At 35.6% G+C, this 12,079-nt stretch overlaps 1 protein-coding gene across 1 annotated transcript in view; it reads right to left on the bottom strand.

The window, feature by feature from the left end:
* Positions 1–12,079, bottom strand: part of SMCHD1 (structural maintenance of chromosomes flexible hinge domain containing 1) — a 90,730-nt gene that overhangs the window by 27,534 nt on the left and 51,117 nt on the right. Inside the window, exons 24-30 of the mRNA XM_050890867.1 lie at positions 11,416–11,550; positions 10,304–10,531; positions 8,849–8,997; positions 6,817–6,905; positions 5,570–5,688; positions 4,682–4,849; positions 3,289–3,414 (exon numbers count right to left, since the gene is read on the bottom strand). Coding sequence (XP_050746824.1) covers positions 3,289–3,414; positions 4,682–4,849; positions 5,570–5,688; positions 6,817–6,905; positions 8,849–8,997; positions 10,304–10,531; positions 11,416–11,550 — 1,014 coding nt within the window. The remainder of the gene's footprint in view (positions 1–3,288; positions 3,415–4,681; positions 4,850–5,569; positions 5,689–6,816; positions 6,906–8,848; positions 8,998–10,303; positions 10,532–11,415; positions 11,551–12,079) is intronic.

The raw sequence follows: 12,079 nt of genomic DNA, 5'->3' as shown, positions 1-12,079 counted from the left end.
ATATTTTATTAATGTTATTTCTTTAATTGCTACTGATGCTATCATGTCATCCATAGCACACGTTAATCTGAGTATATTTTCAGATTCTAAAACCTTCTACAAACTATTGACTCCCTTTTACAGAGTTTCTCCGGTTTGCACAGAGATTCCCGGATAGCAAAAATTAAAGAATGATACAACTGGAGTAAAAACAACTAAAACATCTGTGTCTCTCTTCCCCTCCCCCCATTCTAGTCTCACTGCCAAAAATGTAAGACTGCTACACAATCTAGAGAAAAGTGTTATGACAAGTGATGCAGTACCTCATTTATCAAAACTTAATGACAAACAAGAACTAATCTCTATACTGTAAGAAATGGCATTTAATCAAACACTAATAATGATAACTTCTTGTCAGTGTTGTTTTAGGATAACACCGCAAATGCCTCATACATCTCCTATTTACGTAGCACATTAATTAGGTCTGATTCTAAGTCCTTTGAAGTCAATGGAAATTCCACTGTTGACTTAAAGGAATTCTCACCGAATCCCATTGTTAGAAAGTAAATCCCCTTTAACTCACTGGTGTTCTTCAAGGTGTGTTTTCTATGTGCACCCTGTCTTTGCCGCACTCACTTCCCCAGCACTGAAAGTGAAATCTTACAATTGGCAGTACCATTAAGTCATACTTGCCTTTACACATTAAATGGCAGAGAAGCTATCACTTCACTTTCCTCATCAACCACAACTTTTTGAAACTATGCACTCCAGTGTAGCAGACAGAGAATGCCTATCCTCTCATAGAAACAGGTGTGAATCTTAAAGAACACTAATACACTCTTAAAAGTAAGCAGAAGCTATTTCTTCTGCAAATTTGTGTGCATGCTGCCTTAGCCTTACCTAAGAAATATCTTGTTAATGTATCAAAAGAACCTCAGATAGTAGCTTTAAAGTTTGGAGGACAGCAATGGAAGCCATGGATACATTCCGAGTTCTTCTGTAATGAATTCCTCTCTACTGAGGGAAATCAACTTTTTCATTGACAACACAAAAACGTGGTGCAAATGTTTATCATTATCTGAATACTGTTTGGCATTAAATTGCTTTCCCTTTGCTATTTCAGCACAAATTTCAGGAGACTAAGTGTCTAGTGTCCACTTACATAAAAACAATGTTTTTGGAATACTTGAATTGGGCAATCTTCTTCCAAAATTATTTTCTTTCCCAAATCTCATGTCAGTAAGTTAAAAGAATGAAACTACTTTAGGAAAAAAAATTGTGAAAGTTGATTCATAATGGATCAGCTATGGGAGCATGAATTTATCCTACCATGTCATTAGAGAAAAGCAATGGCAAAAAATGTATGCTTAATGGTTCAAATGGAAGGCAGCATTGTAAAGGTATACAAAGAAAATTGCCAGACATTTCATAAACTCTTTTGAAGAGTATATTCAAGTCAACCAAATAAGTCTGTATTTGAAATTACTGTACATCAGAGAATGGAAAGTTTTAATTTTTACAGGAACCAGTGCTTTGTGCATTTCCACTACTGAGCTGCACATAAGGGTTCAGAGTGTTTCTGTTCAGCCATACTCATTTAGTTTTGGACCTGTAAGATAGAGAATTGAGTACAGGAAATGCATGCTGCAATTGCAGAATATCAGGCTTAGGAGACTTAGAGGACGGGGTGTGAAATATAGACAGACAGCTTATCTGAGACTTTCAGTTCCCAGAAGCTTCTCATTTCCTTTGGGAAACTGTGCATACAACCTATTTGAAATGCCAAGGCAGGACAGTTCTCTAAAGAGGTTCTCCAAGATACTCATGAGTACTGATCCAATGTCTGTTCACCAAATATACAAGTTGGTTGCTCTGCTAATGTATGAAAGTAACTCTTAGAAATGATACCGGTATTAAGCTCTGGGAGAGCGCACTGTAATAAACACATGATAACAATGATCCACCTTGGCTTTCAGAACACTTTCTCCTGGACATATCCCACTTGGATAAAGAGCATGCAGACTTTCTAAGACATGCTGCTGGTCCTCCCTGGAGGAAGGCACAATATCTGAAAAGACACGGCATGCCACCACAACATCTCTTTGATCAGGCAGCACCACCACACAGTGTTACTGTCAAGGTTGTATGCTCTCTCAAGAACAACCTAACTAGAAGCCCCAAGGAGTTGCAGCTGCTATCATAAAGGCAGTAGTTGGGGCAAACAAACAAACAAAAAAAAATCCCGAACTATGAAGCAGGCTTCTATGGCAAGAGATTCAAAAGAGCCAGAAGAAAAATGTTCAAGATATAAACAAATTTCCTTAAAAAAAAAATCCAATAAAAATAAGTAGTAGCATAGTTAAATTGGGGGAAAGGTGAGGCTGTGGCATAGTTCTTGAGGGGTGAGCAAAAGAAAGTTCTTGGCTGCTGTGTGTTCTGAGAGAACTGAGGGACACAAATGCATGGCAAGCAGGAACAAAAATGGAACAAGACTAGCCCTGCATGAAAAAATATCATGTCCAGAGGTGGATGAATACATCCTGTATTGATAACGTACACATTCAATATAACAGTCTCTGCACTGACAGTTGGGAACGTCTGACAGTTTGCCTTTTCTTTTTTTTCCACTAACAAGAACAAAAATTTTAATGAATGGGGTATTCTGTCAAACTCCTTTCTTCGTACAGACCAATGTGCAGACCATCTGACACTCATACCTCACTCATGGAAAGGACAGTAACCACTTAAATTTGGGTTAGATTTGCATCCTCATTGTTTTAATTTGGTTTATACTGCCAATGCTTTTCATAGGGATAATCAAGTAGGGAGCAAATCTGCTGACTAACTTTACATACAGGCTGTAAGTCATACATTCAGGAATCACAATCAAAGAACCACCAGATAAAAATGATCTGGTTGCCAGTTTGGACCATATCATCATCATTATTATTATTATTCAGTAAATTACCTCAGATAAAGTGGGGGGATGGGGTGGGGTGGTATGCATGCAGAATTTGGAAAAAGGTTCAGTAGAAGATCCAGAATGTATACTAATTATACTTGGATACTATACTATAGGAATTTTGTTATATTTGTGATTGTTATAATGAAAGGGAGCTGAGCAATCTGTCCTGGGAACTGTTTACATTACGCATTGACACTACTATTGTATGAGATTAATTATTCTTTTGTGCCCTTACAATGTTTTATTCACTTTTCCAAAAAAGTCTTGAAAATGAAGAAGATAATGTAGACATGAAAACAAACATTTGTGTTAAACAAAGTTCACATAATAAGGCCTATGCTTACCTTTAAGTTGTTACCCTTTGTAAGGCTGATTTTGACATTAGGTTCAGGAGATGGATTTCCCCACTGATCACACAGCTGAACAATAAGGGGCTTCTGCAATTCTCTACCATTAATCACTGCAACAGGCTGGAAGAGAAACAAATGCATTATACTATTCTGTTCTAGGTATATCAGACATTCATGGCAGGTCAGGAATCCCCAGAGCAATAGCGTCTGCCTTTTCCATACTATTGGTCTCCCGTAACAGCTAGACCATGACAGAATTGTAAAATTCCAGGAAGGTATTTCTAGAGTTTTCCCATTTACATTCTGTTGTCACTAGAAAATGCACTACTTGAATTGAATTGCATGTGTTACTCGTGTTGATGTAACTAAAAGGAAGGACATGCTTCTGAAGAGGCTTATCAAACAGTTTCCTTGTTGTAGAAAGAGCAAATGGCCTAAAACTTTTATCTTCTGATATACCTTGACAACCTTCTAGAGAGCAAAAATAATTATGATACTCCCTGAACCTTTTGTTTCACTTTTTTCTTCAGTAACTTTCTTCTCCATCTTCCCAACATGCCAATCTTTATTCCTGTCCTCTACTCAGAGATCCAATTTTCTTTTACCTGCTTCCACTCTCCTATTTTGCCTTCTGGTGCAACTTCAGCACTATCATTTGAATAGCCAAAGTAAACATTGAAAAATAAAAGAAAAACCCAGCAAATAAATAAATGGTACCAACAATCTCCATCCTTTTCATTTAATGTAAGTACTGTACTCCGTTCCCCACTTTCTGACTGTAAACACTTGTAAACTTAAGTAAATTTGGGGCTGCCTTCCTACATCCTAAACATCAAAAAAACCCAACAACAGATAAAGGAGAGATGAGCTGCCAACTATTACTACCATTAAGGACAGTATCTTTGGCAAACAGCAGTGGAAGATGGGTGTTAGGATCCAGCCCACAGTAAAATTGCTGCACCAAAGAAAAGAAAAATACATCATCTGTAGAAGGGCAAATGGGACAGAATAAACAGTTCAAGAGATATTAAGGAATACAGTGTTCTAAACATACACATGCGTTAGATTACTCCAAAATAAATTTACTTTTAAAAAACTAATGTGGTTAGCTATTGTATGAAAAATGCTTCACATCTACAGTCCCATTTAAAATACGTCTATATAATTAGACAGATTGCAAAATACTTACTTAATTTTGCTTGTGTTGTCCTGTATAGAATAAAAAATGTCTCTAGAGCTGTCATATTCTGACAATTTTTAGAAGTATCAATACTAAGAAATCAGGGTTTTCAGCTTTGCAACCTGTGCTCCAAAAAGCTCTGGAAATAAAAGACCTGCTGACTAGTAACCCCGTTGTTTTTTTCCAAACCAAAACTGTTCAACTTACCTTTTCTAACTCTGGCCAATCCACAAACTGCAATTTAGCAGGGGATCCTGCAGTTAAATTTACTCTGAGAAAGTCAGAAAATTCACGCCAAGCAAAGCACAATTCTTTGCTTCCAAGTAAACAAGGTTTAAACCGAATACCTTTTACTCTCATTGTTAGAGTACTTTCCTATTGAGAAATAAAAAAAAGATTTTATCAAGAACAAATAAAGGGAAGTATAATTTATTCATTTTTTCAATATGGTATTTAAATATTTATGCCTGCTAGACACTATTTGCTGTTTTTACTGTGAGACAGTGGACTAAAAATTAAACTACAAGTTCTATTCCTTTTGTTAAATTTAAATGGACTTCTTGTGTAAGAAGTGATGAATTTCAAACTCAAGCATTTCTCAGGAACCTGTTTTTCAATGTGTAAGAGTTATGTACAACTTAGTTATATCCAACATATTTTAAAAGGTATATAACTCATTTTAAATTAAACTGTGGCAGACAGTATCATTAGTCTGTTTTACAAGGTTCTTCAAAAGATCATAAAATCAACTGTACCACCATAAACAAACACAGAAGAAAAGAGTAAAAACAAGTTAGAAGAAAAGATATAGAACAGTGGACTAGAAACAAAGCAAACCTGACTCAAGCATGAAGTGAACTGGCCCCCATATTGTATAGCTGCAGCAGTGATAAGGTTTTTAACAGATGCTGCTGTATTCCTTAGAACAGGATCGTATGATTTTAATGCTTTAAGTCTCTCTCTTCTCACAGTTTACCAACTAGTGTTTAATTTGACTCCCTTTCCACAGTTTTGGTTCAATTCTGTGTGACAGAATTAAGACAATTACCACACAAAGGCCACAGAGAAATAAACTATATGACATCTTATAAATACCTGCCAAGTTATTTTCAAATTTGATTTATCAAGTCCAGGCCCAGAAACTCCTAGGGAATTTACACATGCAGATGTCACTGTCTGAACCTGATTTCCATACTGATCTGTAATCATTACATCTGTTAAAAAAGATGATGATGATTAAAATGATTATTAGGATGATTACCTCAGCAGCTGCTTTAATGAAACATTATACAACATACACACAATACAGAGAAAATTTACATGAGTACCACTGAATCCCAGAATGGCTGAGGTTGGAAGGGACCTCTGGAGGTCATCTGGTCCAACCCCCCTGCTCAAGCAGGGCCACCTAGAGCTGGCTGCCCAAGACGGCTTTTGAGTATCTCCAAGGATGGAGAGTTCACAATCTCTCTGGGCAACCTGTGCCAGTGCTCAGTCACTCTCACAGTGAAAAGGTGTTTCCTGATGTTCAGAGGGAACCTCCTGTGTTTCAGTTGTGCCCATTGCCTCTTCTCCTGTCACCGAACACCACTGGGAAGAGCCCGGCTCCATCTTCTTTACAGCCTCTCTTCAGGTATTTATATACATTGATAAGATCCCCCCATCTTGTGGGTATCAAAAGGGTATATAAACAAAGTATCTATATATTCATATCGCATATTTGTGCTTCCCACTTTTTTTTAATAAAAAGATTATTTCTTGCTAGAAAGTTAAAAGAAAAAAAATCTTAAAATTGAAAGCTGTTTTTCAAACTGTTAGTTTGTCCTATGTGCTTTTCTTCGCTCACATACAAGCTTTTAATGTCCCAAAATACCGTAAGAATTTTAAATTTCTTACTATGCCATGTAGCAACTGCATACAGAAACCGAAGGAGAATGAGAAGATTGATCTCTAACATGCCTTCCTATTAGGTTAAAGTTAATCTTAAAATGTTTCACTTTGAAGTCCGTGCCTTTGAAATAGTCTGAATGCTGTTATGGCCTGTAAGATTTCAGAATACACCAACTAAACAAAAATTTACGAACAATTTGAACTCAGTGTGGTGAATGTCCTGATGTACAAACGAAGAGGCAAATTTTATCAGAGAGTAACTCCAGAATTGTCAAATGGCAAATAGAGAAGTCTGATCATCCTTCCATGAATGAGAATGTGAACCTGTTTTTTATATTAAAATAGTTGAAGATAATTCACTCTTGATGACATCTGTATACATAACAGGCTAATAAACTGCAAAGAAAAAGAAATGTCTCTTACAAGAAATTGAAGAATATGCAAACACTCACCAATTTCACTTTGTAGTTCTTCACCCATCTGCAGTGTATTTGGTCCTTTTAATTTACATTTAATGTGTTTGGGTTCATCAGGAAGTGGTCTAAGTCAGCATATGAAAATTGACTTACAATCATTCTCATGAAGGTAATCACTTGTAACATAATAGCAAGCATGATAAAGCATTCAGCAGTTATCACTCATTGTGACTGGATTTTTTTTTTTTTTTTTTTTATCCTTGCACATATTTACAGGATCAAGCCTCATGTGCACACAAGTTACATAGTAGCTTTCACCTCAATCTTATCAGGAGGCGCTTATCAGACACTACTTACATAATAAACCACAGCAATGTTACGGGATTTTACCTTATCTGTAATAACTTGCCTACCAGTATTTTATCACAGATCAGATCATTAGCCAGATAAAACAGAATTCAAGTTTGGAGTATTTTAAATCTTGGAAAAAAACATCCCCAACACCTCTAAGCCAAAGTAACATACAGTTGTCTACATATTAAAATACATCTATTACTGTAAAACCAATTATAATATCAACATTAATCCTGATATGTACACACAAAGGTATCAGTCTCCCTTGCTACGAAAATATTTGCTGACTTCTTAAGGAACTGATCACAACTAACAGCTTAAAATTTTTAGTGATACAGTTTTTCCTTAAAAGCAAAACAAAATCAGAACACATTACAAAAATTATGGAGAAGATGAACAACCATAAAAAACCAAACATCAGATTTCCACTTCCTCTTTTGCTATGATAAAACAGAAGTCATCAGCCTAAACTACGCCTAACACTAGTCTCTTAAAAATACTTTCTGGGGTTAAACAATCTCAGACTTTCCTTCTGTTTACTTGATGAAGGTAACATATGTTATGTGCTGGCTCCCCAAATATTTAAGAGTTATCTGACATCTGTAAATTATTTAAGATTTAAGACTTATCCAACACAACGTTTTTTACTCCTTTTGTGTGTTCTAAGTTAAAAATTACGTTGAGATCTTTAAAAATGCCATTAGAATGACCTCCAGTTAATTTTTGTCACAACTACAATAGAATAACCTCTAAACAGAAGTTCCCTGATCTGAGACTGCTTTTCAATGACCAGCAAAAATGTATTAAAAATATTCAATACATCAATCCACTGTTCTACTTCCTTTCAAGAAGAGACGTATCAATCCAGGCTGCTCTTCTGCTCTTCTTAAAACAGAAAATACTACCTAACTGAAAATTTTTCTGTCTCTGACAGTGCTGCATCATGGACAGCTTTTTACAAGTATTATGCTCCCAATATTTCAAAGAATCTTAATGCTTGGTCACGTAATTTTTTTTCTACTGCAGATCTGTGAAATGTCTAATTGTTGCAAATTTACCCCTGGCATCAGTGTGCTGTGAACAAGTTACTTAATTTTAACCTATTAACACCACATGAAATACACTAAAGTAATTAGAATCAGATTAATCTTAACAAACTTTATAAAGATACAATAAGTAGAGCTAACTGCCTAGACTCACTAAGAGTGACATACAGGCACTTTTAAAGTTCAATTTACAGCCTGTCACTTTTGACTGAGATACCAGATGCAGGCATCCAGCATTTGGCTAGATAAATACTATCTTTAGATTCAAAGTAGTAACTTCTGTAAGGGTAACAATTAACTTCATAGTGATGTTTCTCTTTGGTAACCAGTGACCTGACTCTTCAGTAAAACTAGTTATTCTATAAGCTAATGTTTACTGAAAGTTTTCAAAGATAGCAATAAACTTCTTCAGTGTATGTATACTTACAAAAGTGATTATAGGGCTGGATACAAACAGATCATGATGGAGTCTTTCACATAGGTAATGTTCTCATCTGTAAACAATTTGCATAAAAAACCCCAGCCACCCACCCCTACATTCCCCTGTCAATTTGCCAACGGCTTTCATTATTTCAGCTTCCGTACAAAGATTTTTTTACCCCAAAGTACAGATCTACAATCCTTTGCCAACAACATAATTAATAAAAAAGTATTTCAAATGAACAAACCTGACTGTGAATGCACTCTCCAAAGACACATGGTCATCAAGATAAGTAATTAGACAGTAACGTACATCTTTTACTGATGTTGGTACTTTTACATCAGGTAATAATCCCTGAATCAACTGTTCTCTGTTAATTCTAGGTGTCCAGTTAACCTAAAATTAAAATTTCTTAAATTAATCAAAAGCTAAATTATTAATGACTAGCTACATAATACATCTGTGGTCATTCTAAATATGCTGAAGTAACATACAAGCAATAGAAGCTTTCAGTGGAAAGCCTGTCCATTTCCCAACAGTAACCAATCCTATCTTCCCAAATACAGAAAACCACTCTAAAAAAACCCCAAACAAAACAAAACATACATTAAGTTTTCCTCACTTATCTTGAGTTAGGAAACATCTGATTCTGAAAAAAACTCACCAAAAAAAGTGTCACATATTTGGTGAAGCTCTACCTTTGTATTAGGCTCCACATATGTACACAGAGGGACAAGAGAGTGTCCTCGTTTCGGCTGGGATAGAGTTAATGTTCTTCCTAGTAGCTGGTATAGTGCTGTGTTTTGGATTTAGTATGAGAATGATAACACACTGATGTTTTGAGTTGTTGCGAAGTAGTGTTTATACTAAGTCAAGGATTTTTCAGCTTCTCATGCCCAGCCAGCAAGAAGGCTGGAGGGGCACAAGAAGTTGGGAGGGGACACAGCCAGGACAGCTGACCCAAACTGGCCAAAGGAATATTCCATACCATATGACATCATGCCCAGTATATAAGCTGGGAGGAGTTGGCCAGGAGCGGCAGATCGCTGCTCAGGAACTGACTGGGCATCAGTCGGTAAGTGGTGAGCAATTGCATTGTGCATCACTTGTTTTGTATATTCTAATTCTTTTCTTCTTCTTCTTCTTATTGTCATATTATTATTACTATTATTTTCTTCCTTTTCTGTCCTATTAAATTGTCTTTATCTCAACCCACGAGTTTTACTACTTTTTTTTTTTTGATTCTCTCCCCCATCCCACTGGGTGGGGGGAGTGAGTGAGCAGCTGTGTGGTGCTTAGTTGCCGGCTGGGGTTAAGCCACGACAGATAGGTAAGCAAATCTTCATGAAAGAACATGCCTATTCAAGGTTCCTAAATGTTGGGAAAACCCCAGACCTGAAGAATCATAACTATGTCGGAATTATTTTATTGTGTTTAGGAGAAGCACTGCAAATTACTAACCTGCTTTTCATAATACTACCCTGAAGCATTATTTAACATTTCATTAAATGTCTTTATTTCATTAAGGACACAATTTTAATAAAATTATTTTCAAAAATTTATTATGCAGAGAGTGAAGTTCCCATGTTTAATAATACAGTCTTGAGGAATATAATTTCGTAGTCTGATGTCTATGGATTTTAGAGAATCAGCATTGTATCTCTCCCCCATATTATGCTGCTGTTTACTGAAAAGTACTTGCCTTGATTTTTTCTGCCACAGCTGGAGTTATGTGTATCTCCCTTTCTCCTTCATCATACATCTGAAATATAAGGTTGTGCATGACATCGCCAGCAACCCAATTAATTTCATCCTGATGTTTAATTTGAATAGCTTTTTGTCCGTCCATACTTAAGACCTGAAGCCTTGCAACATGACTGCTAGGAAGAAGTTTAATAATCTTTTCCACTGGTGGCACATCTTTACAACTCTATACATGTGAAAAAAAAAAAGATACATAATTAAGATATTAAATATACATATATGCATAAATATCACTCCATAATAGCCTATGGCACTACTCCGGATTACCAGGTGTGACCAGGTGTCCAAACATGAAATCAGCTTGACTTGTCAAAAGTAAATCAAAAGGATATGCCAGAATACTTGCAACTTTTAACAGATACTAGAGTTGATGCTAGCTATTTAGAAAACGTTTTCTATTCCAAAAGTACTATGTTACACAATTTACAAAATACTTCTTAAGAGTAATCATAAGTATCCTTTCATATAGGTCGTCTTGCCATATTAGTATTTGCTTACACATTTTTCATGGTAAAACACCACAGGGTCTTAATTTTCTCCAGCAGTGTGGCTCTCCTGACTACCAGAGAACTGGGATGTTCAACAGCATTTAAAAAATTCAAACTTCAAGAGCTTTAAGACTGAAATGCTACAAAAAGCTATTGATTTTTAACCTTTGAAAAAATATATCCTTCTTCACTAAAGTTTTGGGGAACATGTTGCCATACCTATTCTGGCTCTAAATGTTTATGCAATGAATGCAATTTGTCAGAAGGATTCAGGGAGTAAAAGGGGGAAGAAAAATCCCAGAGATAATGCATATTTCTGAAACACTTCAGGGATTTCAGAAATAAAGAGTAAGAGGTAAAGAAAAAATGGAAAAAATTCTTTGCCTTTTTATGATTTCCCAGAGAGGAAAAAGGGCAGGCACCTGATTATCAGGCTTACGGTAACTAAAACAGTAACTTTGGGGGTTAAGTTGATTCATAAAAGACTTCAGTACACTAGCAAGACAGTACAATAAACTGTTTTCAGTCTTTTGTTCATCCAAACATCCCAATCAATACTTACAAGTATTTCAATCTTTGCTTTCAGGATCTGGTCTTTCTTGATATTCTGTACATGTATAACTGGACCAGTTAAAATGTTTGTTCCTGCATTACTGCAGTCCACAGAATACACAGGAAGGTTTGAAGCACCTAAAAACTATTTAAAATGTAAAATTAAACTTCAGGTTTCTTTCACAGAACTACTAGGATTATTCCAGAAATGATTATTCGTACAAGTCCAAATATATATAGGATTATTTACAGATAAATTTGACAGATTTCAGTTTTGCAGAAGCCTGCAAGATCAACACCTATGTTTTTTCACAGGTGATAAGAGATCTGTGCGAGAAAGGAAGAAGTTATAGAAGTAAAATTTACTATTTATTCAACTGTTTTGTATTAACACATAAACACTAGTCTTTTTTGCCATTATGGCAATAAATTCAATTAAGTTGTTAAATAAACCTTGTTTTCATTAATTTTCTAAAAATCACACATTAAACAGAATTTAAATATCAAGTTCAACATGTCATCATACTACTGCAGACCCAGTCTACAGGAAGAGAATGTACGCATATAAAGTGTAAATGGAATGCAGACTATTTTGCAGTGGGAAAAACATTTTTATTTGTTTACTTGTTCTTGCTGGAAGACTGATTTCACTAGAATTGGAAAAGTCACTTTCT

The sequence above is a fragment of the Gymnogyps californianus genome, chromosome 2, assembly GCF_018139145.2.
Source record: "Gymnogyps californianus isolate 813 chromosome 2, ASM1813914v2, whole genome shotgun sequence".
NCBI classification, from domain to species: Eukaryota; Metazoa; Chordata; class Aves; order Accipitriformes; family Cathartidae; genus Gymnogyps; species Gymnogyps californianus.
The sequence above is the reverse complement of the archived record's forward strand: the minus strand, read 5'-3'. Positions and strand labels throughout refer to the sequence as shown.